At 31.3% G+C, this 22,569-nt stretch overlaps 2 protein-coding genes across 4 annotated transcripts in view; one reads left to right on the forward strand and one right to left on the reverse strand.

Annotated features, from left to right (window-relative positions):
* The first annotated feature begins 203 nt into the window (after positions 1 to 203).
* Positions 204 to 1,807, forward strand: LOC108904668 (tubulin beta chain). Its single transcript, XM_018707305.2, has 2 exons — positions 204 to 378; positions 437 to 1,807. Exons 1-2 carry the CDS (start codon positions 322 to 324, stop codon positions 1,721 to 1,723), a joined length of 1,344 nt encoding a protein of 447 aa, XP_018562821.1. The 5' UTR covers positions 204 to 321; the 3' UTR covers positions 1,724 to 1,807.
* A 7,905-nt stretch (positions 1,808 to 9,712) lies between these two features.
* Positions 9,713 to 22,569, reverse strand: part of LOC108904666 (inactivation-no-after-potential D protein) — a 72,372-nt gene continuing 59,515 nt past the window's right edge. The window contains exons 3-12 of one of the 3 annotated variants that reach the window (XM_018707301.2): positions 18,802 to 18,896; positions 18,004 to 18,073; positions 15,643 to 15,702; positions 15,166 to 15,267; positions 14,918 to 14,989; positions 14,250 to 14,454; positions 14,072 to 14,193; positions 13,837 to 13,992; positions 10,998 to 11,135; positions 9,713 to 10,182 (exon numbers count right to left, since the gene is read on the reverse strand). In XM_018707301.2, the coding sequence (XP_018562817.1) occupies positions 10,009 to 10,182; positions 10,998 to 11,135; positions 13,837 to 13,992; positions 14,072 to 14,193; positions 14,250 to 14,454; positions 14,918 to 14,989; positions 15,166 to 15,267; positions 15,643 to 15,702; positions 18,004 to 18,073; positions 18,802 to 18,896 (1,194 nt within the window). In that variant the 3' untranslated portion in view covers positions 9,713 to 10,008. Of the gene's footprint in view, positions 10,183 to 10,997; positions 11,136 to 12,325; positions 12,365 to 13,836; positions 13,993 to 14,071; positions 14,194 to 14,249; positions 14,455 to 14,917; positions 14,990 to 15,165; positions 15,271 to 15,642; positions 15,703 to 18,003; positions 18,074 to 18,801; positions 18,897 to 22,569 lie in introns of those variants that run through there. The other 2 variants (XM_018707300.2, XM_018707303.2) reach the window with 2 other exon arrangements.

Consider the following 22,569-nt stretch of genomic DNA (forward strand, 5'->3'; position numbering starts at 1 on the left):
TAACAGCAACCACATCCACAACTAATTATTTCCTCTACAGGCTTTAGTGTGGACTTTATATTAGACGATGGCGCCACCTCGGCACGAACGGAACTAATTCTATATATTGTGTCGCCGAACCACCCAAAATCTCCATGTCTACTAATCTATTGATTGGATGGTTAGAAATGCAAAATTCATACTTCACATTTATCCAGTGACAGTTGTTTGAATTTTGCAGAGGCGGCAGTTTCGAAACAATTTAAGGCCCTAGTAACAAGAATAAACATTTGCCATATTTTTGGTATTTGTTTAAATTAAAATTACACAAAATAAAGTAAAATGCGAGAAATAGTTCATATTCAAGCCGGGCAGTGTGGAAACCAAATAGGTGCAAAAGTAATTCAGTTCCTTTGATATATTTAACTCTAGACTCATATATCAAATTATTTTTTAGTTTTGGGAAGTTATTTCCGACGAGCATGGCATAGATCCCACAGGTACTTATCACGGAGATTCAGATTTGCAACTGGAGAGAATAAATGTTTATTACAATGAAGCTACGGGAGGAAAATATGTTCCCAGGGCCGTTCTGGTTGACTTGGAACCTGGAACGATGGACTCTGTAAGATCAGGTCCATTTGGTCAAATTTTTAGACCAGACAATTTCGTGTTTGGCCAAAGCGGAGCAGGAAATAATTGGGCTAAAGGCCATTATACGGAAGGAGCAGAATTAGTAGATTCTGTTTTAGACGTAGTTCGGAAAGAAGCTGAGGGATGCGACTGTATGCAGGGGTTTCAGCTGACTCATTCATTAGGAGGTGGTACTGGTTCTGGATTAGGGACTTTACTTATCTCTAAAATAAGAGAAGAATATCCCGATAGGATAATGAACACATTTTCAGTTGTACCTTCACCAAAAGTTTCTGATACAGTTGTAGAACCCTACAATGCCACTTTATCTGTTCACCAGTTGGTTGAAAACACAGATGAAACTTATTGCATCGACAATGAAGCTCTCTATGATATTTGTTTTAGAACTCTCAAGTTAACGACTCCTACATATGGTGATCTAAACCATCTTGTGTCAGCAACGATGTCTGGCGTAACAACCTGCTTAAGGTTTCCAGGACAGTTAAATTCAGATTTAAGAAAGTTAGCAGTCAATATGGTACCTTTCCCTCGTCTACATTTCTTTATGCCTGGTTTTGCTCCCCTAACATCTCGTGGCAGTCAACAGTACCGCGCCCTTACCGTTCCCGAACTTGTGTTACAAATGTTTGATGCAAAGAATATGATGGCAGCTTGCGATCCCAGACATGGCAGATATTTAACGGTTGCGGCAATTTTCCGCGGAAGGATGTCAATGAAGGAGGTGGATGAACAAATGTTGAATATTCAGAATAAAAACAGCAGTTATTTTGTGGAATGGATACCAAATAATGTTAAGACAGCTGTATGTGACATTCCACCAAGGGGGCTCAAAATGTCATCTACTTTTATAGGAAACTCAACATGCATTCAAGAATTATTTAAGAGAATATCCGAACAGTTTACAGCTATGTTTAGACGTAAGGCTTTCTTGCATTGGTACACAGGTGAAGGAATGGATGAAATGGAATTCACTGAAGCTGAAAGTAACATGAATGACTTGGTTTCCGAGTACCAACAATACCAAGACGCTACTGCAGAAGAAGAAGGTGAATTTGATGAAGAGGAAGAGGGCGAAGAAGGGGAAAATTAATTTTTTTGTTAGTATTCTGTGGACCTTTCAAATCTTTCAGTTAAATTTGTTTGGAATTGGAATGTGTAGTCGGTTATACATATAAATACGTAACTGTTTTATACTTTGGTATATTAAACACGTTTTAACTGTTACTTTTTTTTAATTCCAGTAGTTTTATATTCTAAATGGTTTTGTTTAACTTGACTGAAAATACTTCTACTATTAAAATGTAATAATAGTACATTGTGTAACGAGTGGGGAAAAGTTGTCAATAGCGCCACGCGGACGCAGTTGACACACGAGCGAAGCGAGTGCGGAAAGTGCCCAAGTGGCACTATGGCAACTTTTCCGAACGAGTTGCACATATTATTTTCTATCACAAGTGCGAGTCGTTATGGGACCTATAGCATAAGGGGAGCGTTGCGCTATGAAAATAACATCACGCTGTTGTACTATCTAGCACTTTCCGTGCACCTAATCCTCTACACTATAGGTCCCATAGCGAGCGCGCGTGATAGAAATGTTTTTCTGCAACACAATTTCAAGACGTTATGAGGTGCCCATAAATTAATTTTACCAAAATTCAATCATTTAAATGTATATTAAAACCTGGTGTGTGTTGTATATTGTTTATTGAATCTATTAGCATCTTACAGTTTTAAATTTAAATATAGTAGGATAATTTTTGGCTTTTATTACGTTTTAAAAGTTAAATAAAACTTTTAATAAAAAAATTAAAATGATGTACTGAATTGTATGTCAAGCTTAATATAGGAAAAATATTCCCTAAACAGGTCGAAACATGCATTGTTTTGGAGGTAGGTAATGAAGCACCGACATATGGAAACTTATAAGCTAGTATTTCCATAGGTAGCTCCTTAGCAGTATTTTAATATAATGGGCGGATACAAATTATTTATAGACAAATATAGTTGATTAGATAAAATTTGATTTATGCAATTCAGGACCCTGCAAGTATTTTTATTTATATTTCTAAATATTTGCGGTCCTATGACCAATATTTTCAAAAAATTTACTGAAACGTCCCTTTGAGGATGGACCATGGTAGAAAATATTTTTAGCTTTACAGAGTGTTCCATTTCGCATGGGCGCTACATAACTTCGTTATTTTAAATGGAACATCCTTTATATTATTGCGTTTTTGAATTCCTTGGTTAATAGAGTTTATTAAATGTACATGCATGGTGTTTAAAACTTACCGTTTTCGAGATAATCAGTTGTATTTGAAAAAAATCACAATTTCAACTCTCTAAAATGAGGCTAGATAGTGTTTAAATCATAAGAGTTAGAAACCTGCTGTTTTCACAGTTTGTTTTGGCATAAATTACTCTTGTCATCTGTGAGCAAAACGTGTACGTTATTCAGACTCGGAAATACTGAGACCTACATTTAATAATCTTACGAGTTGAAAAACTTTTTTTTTCCAAATGGAATGACCCATATTAATTATCATGGGTGAATGCAAAATTGAATGCCCTTTCGACTGATATAAGGTTGTCCATACTTATCCCTAACAGTTTTCCAAAAAAATCAGGTTCTTTTCTAAAGTCCGAAAAAATAGCTATGTAACAGCATCAAGAAGGCCTTGCAACTGTATTAGTACAACGTCGATACATAGGATTTTACAAAAGCACAGCATAGCACATCTCTATCGCATCCAATTACACCAAGAGTTACTAAAAGTAGACTTTCAGTGGAGGAGACTGGATAGTTTTGTCAGTGGGCACTTGAGATGTTAAATCAAGATGATGATTTTTTTTAAACGAGCCATGTTCTCCGATGAGGCTATTTTCTGCAAAAATGGTTTCCTTAATAGTCATAATTGCTATTATTATGACACAGTAAATCCTCACCAATTCTGGACAACTTATAGCCAACGCTGATCTTTAGACATGTGGGGAGCAATTTTGGAAACCCATTCCACCCATTGGACCCTTCTTTTTTGACCAGCATCTAAATAGAACAGTTTATTTAAACTTTTTAACAAACACTCTAGAAAATTCGGTAGGCGACATTGCTTTAGCTACACTTCGAAGAATGTGGATCCAGCATGATTGTGCTCCACTTCACAATACAGCTGAGGTTCGTCAGTTTTTACACGAAACTTTTTCCAACAGGTGGATTGAGCACAGGAGACCAGTGAGTTGGCTTTCAGGGTGTCCGGATATGACAAGTTGACTTTTTTTTAATGGGGATTTGTAAAAAACAAAGTTTACGTTACACCACCAACTACCGCGGAAGAAATGTGGCAGCGCATTACAGTAACATTTCGAGAAATTAAACCAGACATGCTGATCAATGTTGAACAGTCTTTTAAAAACCGAATTCATTTATGTATTAATCAAATGGAGGACACTTCGAGCAATTGATGTAAAGCAGCGGTCTAAGTATTCTTCTTCTTGTTGTGTTCCGAGTTTCAGTTTCATTGAGCCATTGGCTCCTGCGTACAATGTACTTCCTCTTCGTGATGATACGACGAAGAACAGCTGGGTCGTTTGTCCGTTGTCGCACCTATGACACACTGATGAGGACTAATAAGTCCGAAACCGGTCTGTGCCTGGTGGGTTAAACTGACAAACGATCCTAGCTGTTGCACTAGGTGTCGCGAGTATAATTCAATGCCGGTAGGGGCAAATAAGCCCTCGGAGCAGTTGTTCCTCGCGGCACTGTCAACTTTCCGAGTTTCAGTTTGTTTAGTTTTGCGTCTTGTTTTAGTTGTTGTTAATGGTTTACTTTTGTTTGTCAAACCACTTTTTAAACATGCCAGTAAATATTGACACTGTCAGTCACAGGTCGGATAAAATGTGAGAGAAAGGTGGTTTTGCAAGACCTTCTTGACGCTGTTACATAGCTACTTTTTCGGACTTTAGAATAGAACCTGGAAAACTGTTAGAGATAAGTATGGAAACCGTATATCAATCGAAAGACTATTCAATTCTGCATTTACCAATGGCAATTAATATGGGTCGTTCCATTTGAAAAAAAAAAGTTTTTGAACTCGTAAGTTTATTAAATGTAGGTCTCAGTATTTTCGAGTCTGAACAACGTACACGTTCTGCTTACAGATAACAAGATAGAGTAATTTATGCCAAAATGAACTGTGAAAACTGCAGTACTTAGTACTCCACGAAATTTTTAAAATTGACTCATATCGGTGGAGCTGCTAAAAGTGGAAAACACCATAGCATAAAATGTTTTGTAATTTCGTTGACGGTGTAAGGAAGAAAACATGAAAATGATACTTAACTAAATGATTGTAGATATCAGTGTATCAGTTTATGCCTCTACCCGGCGTAATGCTCAACCCTATCATGTTTCCGAGTACATCGAGCTCTAATACATTTTAGGAAAGTGGTAACTTTGGAGGGAGAAGTTTAGGAGGGCTTTATAGCAAATAGGCAACCAGCAATGCATTTTTATAGATTTTATTACACAGTTTGTCTAAATATGAATCAATGCACAAATAACAGACTGCTCCATACTAACGCAGATTTTCTATAAAATTGAGTTAGTTTGAATTCCAAATTACTTTTTGTTGTAAAGAAATTTGTAATTTGCAGCTTTTGAACAAGCGGTATGGTAAATTACAAATTTCTTTATATCAAAAAGTTATTTGAGTTTCAAACTAACTCCATTTTATAGAAAATCTGCGTTAGAATGGAGGAAAGTCGAACTGTGTAATAAAATCTAAAAAATGTATTGCTGGTTGCCTATTTGCTATAGAGCCCTTTTAACAAACATTTTTCCAATAAGACAACGTGATAGCAAGAGATAAAGTGAATTTTATTAAAATTCTAGCATGCAACATTGCATAACGCTATTTACAAAATAGTCCTAGATTTAGTACAGGTAGTGAACTCTTGCAAGAGACAATAGTATATACAAATTATTACAGTCTGTTCAATATATTCACTAATACCTAAATATCTGCAAAATATTCTAAAATAATAAATAATACATGCATTCTTATACGATCCTTTCTATATATTAAATTTAAATCTATTATTTGAAAGTTATATGATACACTCCATTAATAACTTTCTTAAATCAAACAAACATTCAAAATATTTGTTACAAATTAACGATTTAATGTATACTTATTTCATTCTGCTAGTTCTTAATAAGTTTTATCACAATTTAAGCAGGTATCCTATTTCACTAAATACGTACAGATAATAAATTAAGTAACAACAATAACTTATTTGACTAGATAAACATTAATATACCTAGGTTTTTATTAGGACATAAAATAAATGCAACAAAAATGCATGAAATAAAGGCAACCGAACAAATACCGGTGAATGATATAAATTGCACAATCACTTAATGGCTTAACTAATGAAAATTTATCGATTAATATTTATATGGGACATGTCTGTGAGGAGGTGACCTTGAGGATATACCAAGTAAAATTACCCCATAAATATTTTTAAATACAATTTGTTATTTAATCAAATAATGCGTATAATTGTACGGTGCATCTCATTTTTGATTCGATGCTATGGTATCTCGGTTAATATTAAATATAGAAATTTGTAGTTCTTGCTAACGTTAGTCACTATTTTGAAAAGCATCTCCTAAAACAAGTTTTTGATATGGTTTGTAGCTATAAACAAAAAACTAAAAATTTTTTATTCCTGATAATCCCTGTCGAGGCTACAAGTACAACGTTTTCCATAAATGTTTAACACATTATCTTATAGATTTTCTTGTACGGAATCCAGTGGCACACAACTTTCTTTTTTTTTTCTGGACTTAAAGATCAGTGCATAATTTTAAAAAAGGATGTTATACACTTTCCAAAAATAATATAGTTAATATATCCATATTCTCAAAAATTAAGAAAAGTTAGGTTAGGTACAGCTATTTCTTTTTTTTATTAAAAAAAAAGAAGTTGGCCATGACAAAATAATTGCACTACTAAATAGCATTGTGCATATAGCTAGCTATGGAAAAAACAAATTCATACAGTTGGTAGCAAGGACCAGCTCAAGTAATAGATACCATACGTTCCTAAAATCTAACGTTGTCCGATGTTCTCGTAAATGATTGAATTTTTAATGAATTACAGGATGGGAAATAACAGCGTATTTATAAGATCATTGATTGTTAGGATAAATAGAAACTTTTTATTTTCTGAGGTAAGTATGACTAATTTTATATATTTGAAAAGCACGAAAACCCTTTTTTTTAAACGAAGCCATGATCAACTATTAAAGAAAAATAATTAGATTGCCACCCAGAAAAACTAAAAAATAAATTGTTAATGTTTCAGAAAAAAGTCATAATTATGTAACTACAAGAGTCACCCAAAATTTTTATTTTTTGACTAGGTATATGTAACTCCAAAACCAAAAAAAAAATATATATTGAAAATCCCTTTTTAACTTGAAGATGTCTTCTAAAAAGTGGCCAAGATTCAAATAACAGCAATTTCTATCTTTAATAATAACCAAGATAAGAGGATGCACAATACAAATACAAGGTGTTGCAATATTACACTGACAAAATTATACCACCAGCTTTCTCAGTAAAAATAAGAAAAAAGTTCATGTGAACTTCGGCCCACCTTTTTTTGAAATTTCATCGTTATTTTACACCTTTCCTGGTACATACATTAGTACAATAGCTCTATTCACTGGTTTAGACTTGAAACAATATTAATAGTTTTATTTAAAGTTAGCCTCCACACCACCAAAAATGGTTTTGTTGCGGATATTTAAAATTGTCTAATATTTGTTTCTATTTCAATAATTTACTTGACATTCAACTACCAAAAATTACTAACATGATCGATGTCGGTGACGTCAAAACATGGCGGTCGATTACAGCCTTTATTTCAATAATTAGTGACAGCGCCAAATATGACCAACATGATTTTATTTCAATAATTTAGTTATGACACTCCCTTACCAAAAATACTATAATGATCGTTGTCAGTGGCAGGTCACATAAAAAAATGACGGTAGAATTTTTAAAATGATCACATTCCCATCTATTTCAATCCCTTAATATCGATTTCTATAGTTGTCATTGTCAATAATATTTTTGCCCCTGAAATATGGTTTCTATTTCAATTTAGTGACGACAGTCACATACCAAAAATGATCAAAATGACACTGACACACACATTAAAAAAAAAAGACCATCAAATATTTAAAATGACCAAATTCCCATCTATTTCAATCCCTTAAAATCGATTTCTATAGTTGTCAATATTTTTGCCTCTGAAATATGGTTTCTATTTCAATAATTTAGTGACGACCATCACTTACCAAAAATGATCAAAATGACTAATGACCAGTCACGTAAAAAATTACCATCGAATATTTAAAATGACCAATTTCATTTATTCCCTTAATATCAATATCTATAGTTCTCAATAATATTTTTCTTCTTTAAATATGGTTTATATTTTAATAATTTAGTGATGACAGTCACTTACCAAAAATAATCAAAATGACTAGTCAGCGATCATAAGTTACATTTGGAAATAACTGAATAATTAAAATTTAAATTGTATGATTTCCAATTTAAAATTGACTCATCGTTTTTGCCGTGTAGCCTTAATTTTTTTCTATTTCAATAATTTAATTATGACTTATCCAAAATGACTAAAATGATTGATGTCAGTGACCGGTCACATAAAAAGTGACCATCAAATATTTAAAATGACCAAATTCCCATCTATTTTAATTCCGAGTGGTAAAAAATGACCAATATGACTAATGACGCTGGCCGGTCATATATAAAAAAGGTGGTTGAATATTTAAAATAGGCAATTTTCCCTCTATTTCAATTATTCCATTAAAATTAACATTAATACTTGTCAATAATATTTTTCCCCCTGAAATATGGTTTTTATTTCATTAATTTAGTGATGGCAGTCACATACCAAAAATGATCAAAATGACTAATGACCCTGACCACATTAAAAAAATGACCATCAAATATTTAAAATGACCAAATTCACACCTATTTCATTTATTCCCTTAATATCAATATCTATAGTTCTCAATAATATTTTTCTCCTTTAAATATGGTTTCTATTTTAATAATTTAGTGATGACGGTCACTTACCAAAAATAATCAAAATGATCAGTCAGTGACATTTGTAAATCAAAAAACAGCTGAATAATTAAAATTTGCTGAAAGTAAATTTTAATTTAAAATGTATGATTTCCAATTTATAATTGACTTTCATTGTTTTTGCCGTGTAGTATTCATTTCTTTCTATTTCAATAATTAAATTATGACTTACCCAAAATGACTAAAATCATTGATGTCAGTGACCGGTCACATAAAAAATGAACATCGAATATTTAAAATGACCAAATTCCCATCTATTTTAATTCTGTCAGTCATAAAAATGACCAAAAATGACACCGACCGGTCATTTTAAAAAATGGTGATTGAATATTTAAAATAGGCAATTTTCCCTCTATTCCAATTATTCCATTAAAATCAACATTAATACTTGACAATAAAATTTTTCTTAAATATGGTCAAATGTTTAATGAGAGATTACTTTAGAAATGTCAAATAGTATAAAAAAAGCCAAATCAGAGGTACATTTTAGCAATTTAAAAATTACCTGTAGATGAGAAAAAGTAACTGGTACTTCTTCGGTATGCTACTAATTTTTAAATGACGTTATTTAGTCATCACTACAAAAAAATAATGAGAAATGGTTTTTTTCTGAAAATACTTGTATTACTTCGCATTAAAGAAAAATTTAGAGCGTCTAAATTTTGTCTTGGTTCCAAAAAAGCATCACCTTGTAGATTATTTTGGATAATTCATAAATTTCATCTATCCTCAAAAAAGAGTTGAATGTAGTGGATTCGAAAGGGTTATCTTAAAAAAATCTGTAAACTAACTGAAAATAACTAAAAAAATAATAACTTTTTATCACCTTGTATATTAAAAATATATCATTTGCAGACTTATGTTCATATGAAATTTTAATCTTATTTACTACTTTTCGTTTTATCATTTTCGAAAAGAAAGTTTTAGGAAAAAAATGAAAAATTCATATAAATTTTATGGGATAATTCCACGTGTTCTACATTATTTTAAGAGAATACCCATCAATAAAGCATTTGGTATCTTTTCACTGTAAGCTATTTCGATAAACATTGTTGGCCACAAAAGTTTATCCAAAGGACTTTGGACCTTACTCTATACTTCAACAAGTTAAAAAAATGTTATCAGAGTGCTGTTGAGTTATCAGTGTGAAATTAATGAAATAAACGAATTAAGATTTACTTAATATGAATTAATTATCTTGCAGTAGGTTTATATCTACGCAGCTTAAGGGAAACTCGACCCATGACAGTCTTTAATATGGCCCCTGCTTCTTCTCCAGTTAAATTTTCTATATTTTGTCCATTGACTGAAATCAGTAGATCACCTTTAACTATTTTACCATCTAAATCGGCTGTTCCGCCGGTTATCTGTAAACAAAACAAAAAATTGTATCTTCACCATAACACACTATAGTGTGTATAATAGTGTAGCTTGAACGGTATTAATTGTATAATGGTTATTTCGAAACTGTGTTTTATTTTACAACAAATAGAATTTTCTGTCTTTATGGCTTATGGCTTATTTTCGGAAGTATTTGTTGCAGCTACAAAGTCAATCCTCTCCCCCATTTTGGACAGTGCACTCAAATTTGGGCTTAAAACTTTAAAGGAATTTTTCTCGAAGCATGACTTTTTTAAATGGCATGTAGCATGATTCCAACAATTTTTATTCGATTCACTCCAAATTTTAATCCTAAGAGATTCCGATTTGATTTTAACATTATTTATTGACAAATGATTGTCCCTTTTTTGTGAAAAATTGAATTTTTTACTTCAAATACTTGCCAATCATATAAAAATTAATATTTTGAAAATCTCCTATGTACTTCTCTAACCATACTCATACTGGTGATGTGGCATGTTGCGACATCGTGTAACAATGCGACATCGTGTCGTGGAAAACTAACTAAAAATTCACGTCACGACATAGGTAGTAACGTGCGACGATGATTGAAAGAAATGGATCTTCTATATTTTTGTTTCTTTTCTATCCGTCTTCTTAATAACAGTAGGAGGAGAATACGTCTAGTGCGGTACATTTTTCGAGATTAACTGCGGAAATTCACGAGGTATCTTATGGACGAAGTGGTGCCGTGTATCGTGGCATGTTGCAATGTCGTAACGTGTTTATGTGTGGTAGCCCTAAGGTGCAGGACTCTGTATATTAAATAATTTTTACTTACTATATCAGCTATGTATACCCCTTTTCCAGATTTCCTAGCTACAACACTTAATCCTAGTCCTTTTCCAGGTTTCTTAATTAGGTCAACTTCTATTGTAGAATACTCGATATTGTTAGGTCTATATACGCTCATTTTCATCTAAAAAATATGTAAATAAACTGTGTTATTATTTTCACACCTTATCTTACTAAATATTATTTCGATTAATTAAATTTGCCAAATGGCATTAAAAAAATTTATCGCTCATCAATTACAATTTAGGTTCTAAATAGTCATTCAGTTGATCATTTAATGGCACTTATTCTGTAACATGGCCATGAATTTAAATTAGGTATATTTAAATGTGTACAATGTCTGGTTAGTTTTTTAATTTAAATAGCCTTAATGTGCAAAAAAAGATCAAAATATTTCAAAGACCAAATGAAAAGTTGTATGGCGATTTGTGACATAATTTAAGCTTTTTCTCTTTACTTGGATATTTTGTCACCCGTAAAACAAATTATCTCTGTGTCAAAAGAATTGGACATTGTACGTAGTAATTTATTTGTGGCATAATTTTTCTACTTACTTTACTTTATTTGTTTTTTACAAATTATTCTTACAGGTCGCAAGAATACTAGTCCAGTCATTGAAGGTAAAATGCGGCGTTACTGTATAAGTGTATAATTTTCCCAAAGAGCACCGATTTGCACCAAAATTTGGATTTAGGTTCTACTTACCCTCTACTTCAAAGTTGACCCTGTGCCGGGGTTGCTTTTTATATTTTAGGAGTAAAAACTACCCCTATTCGAAAATAATTATATAATAATTGTAATCATCATTAAATAAGTAATTATGATGAACTGAAAATTGTCAATCCCTAAAAACCAGCCCCTATGACAGTAATCATTAAAAAATAATGTTAAAAAATATTATTCAGCACCTTGGAATAATTTATTTATATAGTGATATTAAATTGATTTCTTTACCGTTTTAATTTTCTATTATTTATTTATGTTTCAACCCTTATAAAAACCACCCCTTGCAAAAAAATCAAACAATTATTATTAAAATTTTTTTTTTAGTTCAAAATATAATATAATCTTTTTATTATTTAAAATGTAATGAATTTATTTTATTAAACCTTAAAAAAACCCCTACTGATTAAAATTTGCAATAAAAAATAGGGAAAATAAGAATTTTATTTTTATATGAATTTTAATTTTTTTTAATTTTTATAACAAACAATTTTTTTTTGCAAATAACAATAAAAAATCCTCTTCACTCTCGTCTTCCTTTTCTATTCTATTCCTAAAATTCCTATTTCTATTCCTAAAAGATAGCTATAATGTGTATTCATCAATGCTTCAATATACGTGTTCTGATATCTGCAAAAATATGTAATTGGTTTTTTACCCATAACTCGCTTAGTTTTTATGCTATCAAGCCCTTCAAAAAACCATTTTGTAGGTTTTTTCAAGGGCTATAAGATCAAATAAGTTAAATTTTCTTTCAGCCCTTATTTTTGTAAGGGTTTGAGCTGAAAGGACTTGAACAAGTTGCTATTTACAAACATATGCAAACTTTAAACGGCCATATCTTACTTTTAACCTAGAGAAAAAAAACAAAATTTTCAAAAAAGCAAAACCTACAATTTTGTACTCTACAAAATTTTCCGTATCATATAGTTTTTGAATTATTTTGAGGAAAAGACAATTTTTTCCAAAAATACAAAAATACTCTTTTCACTTCAAGCTCAACTTTTTCTAAAACTAAGCACTGTGGGTACACATGTTTGCAAGTGACCCATATTAGAAAGCACAACGTCAAGAGCGCCGCAGGACTACTCCGGACGAACCAGCGTTCCAAGAAGGGCTGCTGATGCCGGCCACCAGACGCGTACCCGATATACGACCAACTTCAACAACAAGGCACTCTCCAACTACTCTCCAACGAACACTCACCCTGTTAACACGTCTTTCCATACACAAGTTTTCTGTATGCCAGTTTTCAATAAAATTCTTTATTATTACCGTTGAGAGAGTGTTTATTTCTTGCTGTATAGCGAAAGCAACCCTCAGCACTTTAAACCGATCAAACTTCTAGAGCATATTACAAGTACAAAAATAAAGTAAATTGTAAAGTGGTAACAATTATTTTCGATTGGTATGGTAATTAGGGGGTAATTTTCACGTTTCTTGTCGCGGGAAAAAATATGGAGCAACTTTATTTTCGTCATAACTCGCTTAGGTTTGATGCTAGGGACTTTTATAAAAAATTAAAATAAAGGTTTTTTCAAGCACTTTAAAAAAGGTTCTATGAGTATTCCCTGAAAAATGCATTGGTTTTTGGTTATTTCACGTTCAAACTTTCAATTTTGGCGTTTGACGAATAAGAACCAACCTTCAACAAGCTATTACTCCGTTTGTATTGGATACACAATAAACACAGCATTCTTTTTGTTTTTTTTATAAGCTACATTTTTTATAACAGTGATTTTTTTGATAAAAAATTTCTCAAATAAGTCGAAAATTATTGACTCAGAAAAAACTTTATAGAACAAAAGTTGCTTAGAATTAGTCAACATATCCATTCCCAGATTTATTTTCAATGAATAATTTTTCACACCCGAGAAGGGGTGGCATCCACCCCCAGGGTAAAAGCAACCCTCGGTACAAGGTCAACTTTGAAGTAGAGGGTAAGTAGAACCTAAATCTACATTTTTATGAAAATCGGTGCTGTTTGGCAAAATTATACGGGAAAATAGTCATTGACTGGACTATACCAAAATAAATAGAAAGAAGAACAAATGAAACTACAGAATATTATTCTTAGAAACAAATAATAAAAATAGATGTACCTTTGGCAGTGTTTGTCTCAAAGCTTGTGAAGCTGTTGTGTTGGTGACATCCTTTAGGGATGCTCCGTTAACTTCTAAAATTTGATCGCCAGGTTGCAGTCTTCTGTCTTTGTCAATGGTACCTCCAGGATATATTTCCACCAGCACTATTCCATTCTAAAATAATAATATAATTAACACGCAAAACAAAGAACTAAATCAAATCAACCGTAGCCGTAGATTTAGTTACACTTACATTTATCTGGGTATCTTTTCCTCCGATGAAGAAAATTCCCAAACCTTTATTATCGGTAACAACCTCGATAGTCGTTTCCTTTCCAGGAACTATCGTGCAAGTCAGAGGATCTGCAATTGGCTCTGGAAGAAACAATTTGAACATGCACGTTTATAGTGACAATATTTAAAAAACTTACCAGGTACTGGGGTAGTGGGTCTAGAATGTGGGGCCACAGGCTTCAGAGTTACGAGCTTTGAAATAACATTTTTATTATTCTCCACGACAGCATTATTCACTGGTAACGTAGCAGCAGGTAATGGAGACGGAACAGATTCCCTCTTGCCAGGGTTCGATACCACTAGAGTTACCAGACCTTCCGTTCTCTTCAGCAGATTGGCGGCCTGTAAAATAACGTCAATCTTCATGCAGTTCACAATAATTGATTTAAGAGTTATTATGAGTACCTATAAAAAAATATATATTATAGCTACAATTATTTAAAATATAGGAGCCAGTGTGCAGGAATTAGTCGTTTACAATTACCTTAAGAATGCTATCAACCTAATACAGTGTACAGTAAAGATAGATTAGCTACAGTAAACAAACATACAGGTGTTTACTGATGCCGTAGTTTTATCACTTTAAATGATTACATGCTACTGATGAACGTATATTTAAATTACTGCTTTCTATTCCTAAGCATTTAAATATAATGGAGATTAACAATTTTTTATTAGTTCTGATAATAAAAAATGAAAATCAAATACTATTCTAAAGTTATAAACAATTATTGTGATAAATGCATAGATATACTTTTGTGTATTCGTATACACAAAGCCGGATCAAACGCAAGCAAATACATACCGTATCATAATTGGAACCAACTAGAGAATCTTTATTGACAGCCAATATCATTTCTCCAATTTCTAGGCCAGCCTTCAAAGAAAACATATATAGCTTTAGAGAAAAATAAAACACTCATAACAGCACTTAGCAGTGATTTTTTTACAATGCAAGTTGCTCTTTACGAAGTTACATTTTTTTTTAAAACATAGTTTTCAAGTCAATGACTATATCAGAGCAACTGTACTTGTAAATCATTATTCATATACCTTTTCCGCTGAACTGCCCTCTTGAATGTCAGAGATAAAAATGCCTTGTCCAACTTCCGCATGTTTCCCCTCAATTATCATAATACCTAAACTTTGGTTTCCCTGCTTTAACATAATACAGAAAACATTATTTAATAATTGAGAAATCAAAAATAGAATGATAACTGTGTTTTCTTCTTGTATGAAATGAAAAGGCAATGGAAAATAATTAGAAAAAAATGTAAATCAATCTAACAAAATAATAAAATCATGTAGTGACTAGGCTTTAGCATGTCAATGTGAGGGTGAATTTAAGATTTTTTCTTTATTGAAGATGAATGGTGAAAAAAGTTATTTTTAAAACATTTATAATCTAGAACACTGAAAGTTTCCCATAGCTGGCTTGTAGGTTTTGTTTGAAATAAAGAAAAAATCCATGGCGTGAAATAAAATGAAGTACTTGTATGTGTATATACAGAGTAGAAAAGCTGGCCATACCTTTTTGATAGCGATGGTGCGCACATTTGGATAGCTAGCACTAAATTGTTCTTCGGAGGCCTGCAGAAACAAAAACAACCTCAAACAACACATAGCAAAACATGCTGCCAAAGAAATCAATCACGTTCTAAACCCGATCGCTGTTTCATACCCAGCGATTATGCCACACTTAACATCAATAGAGTCAATGCAGCATGAGTGTATTAAAAAGCTTAAATGCATTATATTCGTATAGGCTCTGTGAAAATCCCGTAAGTTATCATCAACACATAGTTGTTCAGTGACCTTCGGTCATTATAACTAATTATTCAATCTAGGTAGATAAGGAAACAACAAGTTTGCTTGGATATTTAGAAGTGTCGAAACATTTTCTTGATTGTTTAATAGTTTCCATAAACTTGAAAACTTCCTTTAAATTATATAAAAATCATATGTAGAAGCTGAATTAAAGATATTTAAATTAGTACCAAGAGAAAATTATATTAAATTTCACTTAAATTCATTATTTTTAAACAATATTGAACATTTTCATTAACAATCTGAAGTGAAATGTTGATAATTAAATGTTCCCTTTAATTTTTCCAAGAAGTCATTTTTAGTTGATATCAAGACAGAAAATAAATAAAAGTTAATTGGAGTGAGGTAATAATTGATAATTAAGTAAATAAAATATTACACATTATATTTCTTGGAATAAACACTATGTAAACATAATTATCATTAGTCATTAGCATTTTTCATTGAAAATATAACCTTAGGTGAGTTTTTAATGAACGATACAATGAAGTGAACTTTGAAATAAAAACTAAACTGCTAATGAATTATTTTGGTTTTTATTTTCTGCTCTTTTAAAAGAAATGTGATGGAAAATGTTCCATCAGGTACAAATGCAATGAAACCAAATAAAGTAACAAATATTTTTTTAAAATAATATTTTCAAAGGATTATCAGTATGGCATTATGTCTCAATATTTTCTACAAGAAATAAATTTTCTTTTATTTCAATTCAATTCATTTTGCAAGAACTTAAATTTTTAGCTTGAAATTTTTTATTTTTGCGGCAAATAGAATAATTATTTGCATTTAAAAATTCATAATGCCGTTTTAAAGGCATATCATTAAATTGTTTTACATTAAATTTAAATACATTAAGTAACAATATTAAAGAATGTGCATATAGAATTAATATTTAAATTTTCTGCATTAAAAACACAACAATAAATTAATTTCATACTGTGTATGTCAATTTTAGTCCTGATGATCAAAATGCTACCAATTTTTTTATATTCTCATTTTTGAAATGAATGCATGACTAAACTATTATATTGAGTAGGTTACTCCCAAATGTGAGGTAGAGTTAGAGTTGTGTATAATTTGTGTAAGATAAATACTCCTTATATACAGCGTATTTAAATAAAAGGATATCATTGTTACTAGATCGATGTCAAAATATTATAATAGAGTCAAATATTTAGTTTAAAATTGCTTCATTTGCAAGTTACAGGATGTTTTAAGTTTTTTTTAAATGTCACAAATATCTTGAAAGATATCTGAAGTAAATTAATGAAATGTGGGCTTACAACTTAATCAAATAAATGTAAAAATTCACTCAATTTGTATATAATTATATTAACTAGTGAAGGAGATATTGGAAAACATTAAATAAAAATCAAAGAATTTCGACGTCATTAAGTATTTTGGTAATTTTATAGCTTCATTTGGTTTGCAACTGTATTTCAACAAAAAAAGAACTCTCTCATTTGATTCACAAGAGGTGTAATTTTCATGTATTTTTTTTTAGCTTAAAATAAAATTATCCTACAGTGCAATAAAGAAAACTTTAAATTTACACTTACAATAAAAATATTATAGAAAGTTTCGGGATTCTTGGTAGGGTGTCTCCCAGTACATATTCTGCCACTTGTTTACACCGATGTAGGTATATAATGTAAATTTTTGTCTTTATTTAGTTAAATCACCAGCTCAAGTTTTATTAATATACGTAACAACTCTGTTGAGATAGGTATACATATTTGTATTTTTCAAACTGTATCTTGCAAATGAAGCATTTCTGACCCAAGGTATATTTGGCCCAATTATCATATTTTGAACATAAGATTATTTGGTAGCAGTTATGTTCCTTTCTTTAAATACACCCTGTGTAGACATTACTATTTTCGATGGAAATCGTAGTCTCCATTTCTCTAACTGTAGATTATGCTCGAATTTTATAATTACGTTATTAATGGGGTACAAGACATTTTCTAAAAATCCGCATATTTTCAACAAAAAATGATTTAATTTAAGCGTGCATCTGCGTGATTGAGGTAAATTCCAGTCAAGAAAAATGTGGAAACTCACCTCCTCTGCCAACGAAATAGGGAACTGTGTGATGGGTTTAACAGCGATGTCATCGATGGCAGTTTTTCGCCTAAAAATACACAAAACATTATACATAAACACAAACCTTGTGAGTCACCAGAAATACCTCAATAAAAGAAAATATTGAGGAAACAATAGTGTCAACATTACACTTAACCTGCACAAATATACTTAGAAAAACGTTCATGTTAACAAAAACCCGTTTTTCGAGCCAACAATAATAGTAATAGAGGCAAAAAAAATTAGTAAAACAAATAAATTGCTAAACCTTGAGCAATTAATGCAAAATGGAGTGTTAAAAAATAATAACCTTAACAGTTGCATAGAAGTGACATTTAAAATTTAGGCTTTTAATTATCTTTACAATCGAATTAATTTAACGATTACGTTCTAGAGTGTAGAGGTTATTTTATGTGTACCATGTTTTAAATATGTAACAGGTAGATATTATGTACGGGTAGTAGATACATTAGGTAATTTCATCTAATTACTTAAACAAAATAATATAGGCAACTAAAGATTCACATATATAAAATAATGAACGTGTATATCTGGTCACATATATTGAGACTAGTAAACAGAAATATTAAAAACTTTCCAATAACGAAAACAAAAAATATGTTAAACAAATGCAAGCAGTTAATATATTTAAACAATAAGTAACACCAAATTAATTAATTAAATATATATAACTTCAGCATGCTATCATTGTGCAGATTGAAATTAAACTACTGCTTTAATTAAAGTACAATGTGTATTCAGTGGTTTTAATATTACCTTAATATTATAACTTTAAATATTGGTCCGGATAGGCCTTTAATAATAGCCGAAGCATTTAGATGGCAACGACCATGTAAAACCACACCATTCACCTATAAAAGAAATAATAAACTTACTAACCTGCTGTAACAACTCTGAAATATATTCATAAATTTAAATAAAAGCCATTATTTCACACCAACAAAAACCACACATGGAATATAAATAATAAATAACCGCTGAGCTAACTACATGGCTCACTATCAGTTGCGATTTCGAACAGGATATTATAGTGGTATAAATTTGCTTATCTAGAACGGTGGTTATTTTTATCGTTAATTGTATATCTCTCTTACATCAAATAATGTACCTTGAGCAACACACTAAAAAATAACTATCATCTGTTGTTGAAATTTATTTAAGCTGGAAACGGTGCTAGAACTAGAACTTTTTAAACCAATTTATTTATTTATTGTATGAGCTGTTGTACTAATCTAATGAATGCGTTGCGCTGACTTGTTAAATTTGGCGAAGTCTGGATTGTTTGGATATTCGACTTGGCAACGCACCAGTGATACAGCGCGGCAAGCCAGTGGCGCCACATGCTTTCGGCCGAAGGGGATTTCCCCGTAAAATTACAATTTCGACCACAAATTCAATTTTGGTTATGCTTTCTTATGGCAGCTAAGAAAAGAAATTAAATTTTTATGTGGATGGTTAAGAATTAAATGAGAAAAAACATTGATTTTATTAAACAAATAAAAAAAGAAATATTGAAGCAATTTTATTCTAATTTGCTATACAGTTTTAACTTCTTATTGTCCACAGATGTATAACCACGACATAGGTTTATTGCAACAAACAAAGGCATAGTTCCAGAAGTGGTCGCAGTGGCTTTTGTTGACACTCTTCCTGCTTCCAAAGCTATTTGAAATTTGATCCGCTATTATGACAAAATAATTTTTTGAATAAAACCATGTTAACTACTTCTTATACAACTTGAAATAAAATCCATATTATCATTCATCTTGAACATTCTGTGTACCGAAAATAAAGTGGTTTCGTATATGTTTATAGGAACTAAGTTAGGTTATGTCAAGTGGCGTTGGTATGTGACTTGTTGATACTTGTTATATTTGAAAATACGACCCCTTAACTTTATTTTTAAATAAGTGTGCGTTTACATGAAGTCTTACAATCTTAAGATTGACAGGCTAAGCTCTAGAGCGGGCGGTTTGCATGAAACACTTTTTGTTTATAATTATAAATTGCAACAATAATTTTTTTTTATAAAAGTAGCAAACGTATAAAAGAACTCTTTTTCTATCCGTGTAGATAACGTCATATTTTTATTCGTCGTATATTGTTTACTCGACGCATAGACCTTATAGTTTTCTAGGTTTATGACTCGACGTAGTCAATAGATTAACCTCAAAAAAGTAATTCTATTGCTGTTGAAAAAACAGCAAAATAGTTTGGGTTGGGAAAGATCTGCTACTCTTAAGATTTATCAAATTTTTAATTCTTTATTTAGATAAAGAAGTCTAAGAATAAAACAAAATGTATTTGGGTATCAGAGATCTTCAGATGAATCAATAGAATGTCTCAAGGAGCAAGTGACAATCTACAGATTTATGACAAAGGATATTCTAATCTTTTCAGAATGTCTCCTGAATTGTTTGATGAATTATTGTCACTAGTTGGACCGAACAATTCAAAACAACTTGCTGTTCGAGCTCCCACATCCACCGCTATACGATTGCAGTTAACTTTGAGGTAGGTAATTTGCGACTGGGAAAAATTTAAATCATTGGCTTACTTATTCAGAGCGAGCATTACATTGATTCAAACCTGCCCGCTCTAGAGCTTAGTCTTACAATCTTAAGATTGTAAGACTCCGTGTAAACGCACCCTAACAATCATTCGCTTTTATAGGTCTGTACAATCGCTAAGTGTGAATCAATAAGCACTAAGTTATTAATAGTTTTTTGCTCGTTATGTTTAAGCAACTTTCACCAACTATTAAATTTGAACTTATTCAGAAATTGTGTTCTTTGGTTCTCATTTTATCAACTATTAACTTTGAACTTATTCAGAAATTGTGTTGTACGAAAAAACCAAAAGTTCTATCCAAATCGATAATTCGATACTAGCGTCAAATAGTTTTTTTACCAGTTGAATAATTTCAAACTATAAAATAAATCGACAGCTGTTTTTGTATTTTGTTATGAATGCTACTATTTATGGTACGATTGGTACGCACCTGAGAACAGAAATAAATGACCCATGCAAAATCTTTAGAGCGATCACTGCAATATCGTAAAATTTACAATGATCATTGAACTTGAGCTTGTGGTTTCGTTCTAGACGTACTATTACGACGTTTTAATACCTGTTGGAATTACGTTTGTTTCCTGTGGTTATTCATGATCCAATATCCAATTAATCAGGTTACTATATACGTCTTCAACGAATTCCGAATGTGTGCACAGGACTGTACTGGATATATTTTGTTTGTGTTTTTTTGTATTTAAATTTTTGAGGGTCAGTGGGTATATATTGCCAATATTGTTAGTTACAGTTAATACTTCATTGTGTCAGGATAAAACCACATACTTCTATACATATACAAAGCATTTTGAAAGGGAATTGAAGCCAAAAAATTGGTGGTGTTGCACTTTGTGTGTTATACGCATGCGCTATGATCATTTTCCCATTGGTCGGTTAACGTCATTGTCATTTCCGAAGGTAGGTTATGAACAGAAAGACAGCCGAAAATGATTTGGTAAATAAAAAAAAAAGGAAAGAGGAAACGAGGCAAACCCATAAAAACATGGGACCAAGTAGTGGCAGAAGACTTAAAGAAAAGAGGAACAAACTGGCATGAAGCGATGAATCTAGCAAAAAATAAAAAAGACAAAATTTGTTTATAAGTAAAAATGTATATCTTTACACCCTATGGATACTTATAAGGTTTTATTGATTGAGGATTTTTATTAATTAAAGGTAATGTATTGATGAAATTGGCTAAAGCAAATTTTTACGTGTCCAATCAATAGTTGGAAATTCCACATTTTGCTAACGCATGAGAATTCGTGTTTATTACAAAATACATATATCTAGTTTTGTGAACTTACTTCTAATAGATTAACAACCTTAGAAGTTTCATGGTGAACTCTTACTGTTATATAATAAAAGGAGACGAGTAGTTTCCCTTTATATAATTTTTGTAAATGTCACAAGAAATTATTTTTATAACCTGTGAAGTTACAAAGCCCGCTATATATATGATACCACATCTTCTACATACGGCGAAAGGTCAAACATGGTTTTTACGTAATCATGTTCAAATAAAGAAACGACACTTAATGTACTTGTGTTTGGATCACAAACTGGATCAATTATTTTATTTGAAAAAGAATACCTAGGGACAATTTATATCTAAAACTGGCACTGCTTCAATGTATTCTAAGATCTTGACAAGCTTTGCATTGTATATTTAATAAAATAAGACTTGATATTTAACATATGTTAGAAAATCAAAGTGAATCTGGTACATTGAATCACGACGAATAATTTTTAATTTCACCGAAATTTAATGGCTAACATGAACGATATAAAATTACTGTTTCAGACAAAATTACTGGTTACGTGGCTTGTAAACATTTATGAAGGCTACATCATAAAACAGCACGCTCTCAAAATCTGCTCTATTGGAGTCAATGTATTTTATAAAAATGCTTATAGATTATAAACTAATAGGACCCTTTAGTAGAATCTATATTA

Source organism: Anoplophora glabripennis, unplaced genomic scaffold (assembly GCF_000390285.2).
Source record: "Anoplophora glabripennis isolate ALB-LARVAE unplaced genomic scaffold, Agla_2.0 scaffold186, whole genome shotgun sequence".
Classification (NCBI taxonomy): domain Eukaryota; kingdom Metazoa; phylum Arthropoda; class Insecta; order Coleoptera; family Cerambycidae; genus Anoplophora; species Anoplophora glabripennis.

What these genes read in the sequence shown, in the direction of transcription:
- LOC108904668 (XM_018707305.2), top strand. Translation starts at nt 322, where the DNA reads ATGCGAGAAATAGTTCATATTCAAGCCGGGCAGTGTGGAAACCAAATA. An exon ending in GAAACCAAATAGGTGCAAAA is followed by an intron (nt 379 to 436) that starts GTAATTCAGTTC and finishes ATTATTTTTTAG; the next exon opens with TTTTGGGAAGTTATTTCCGA.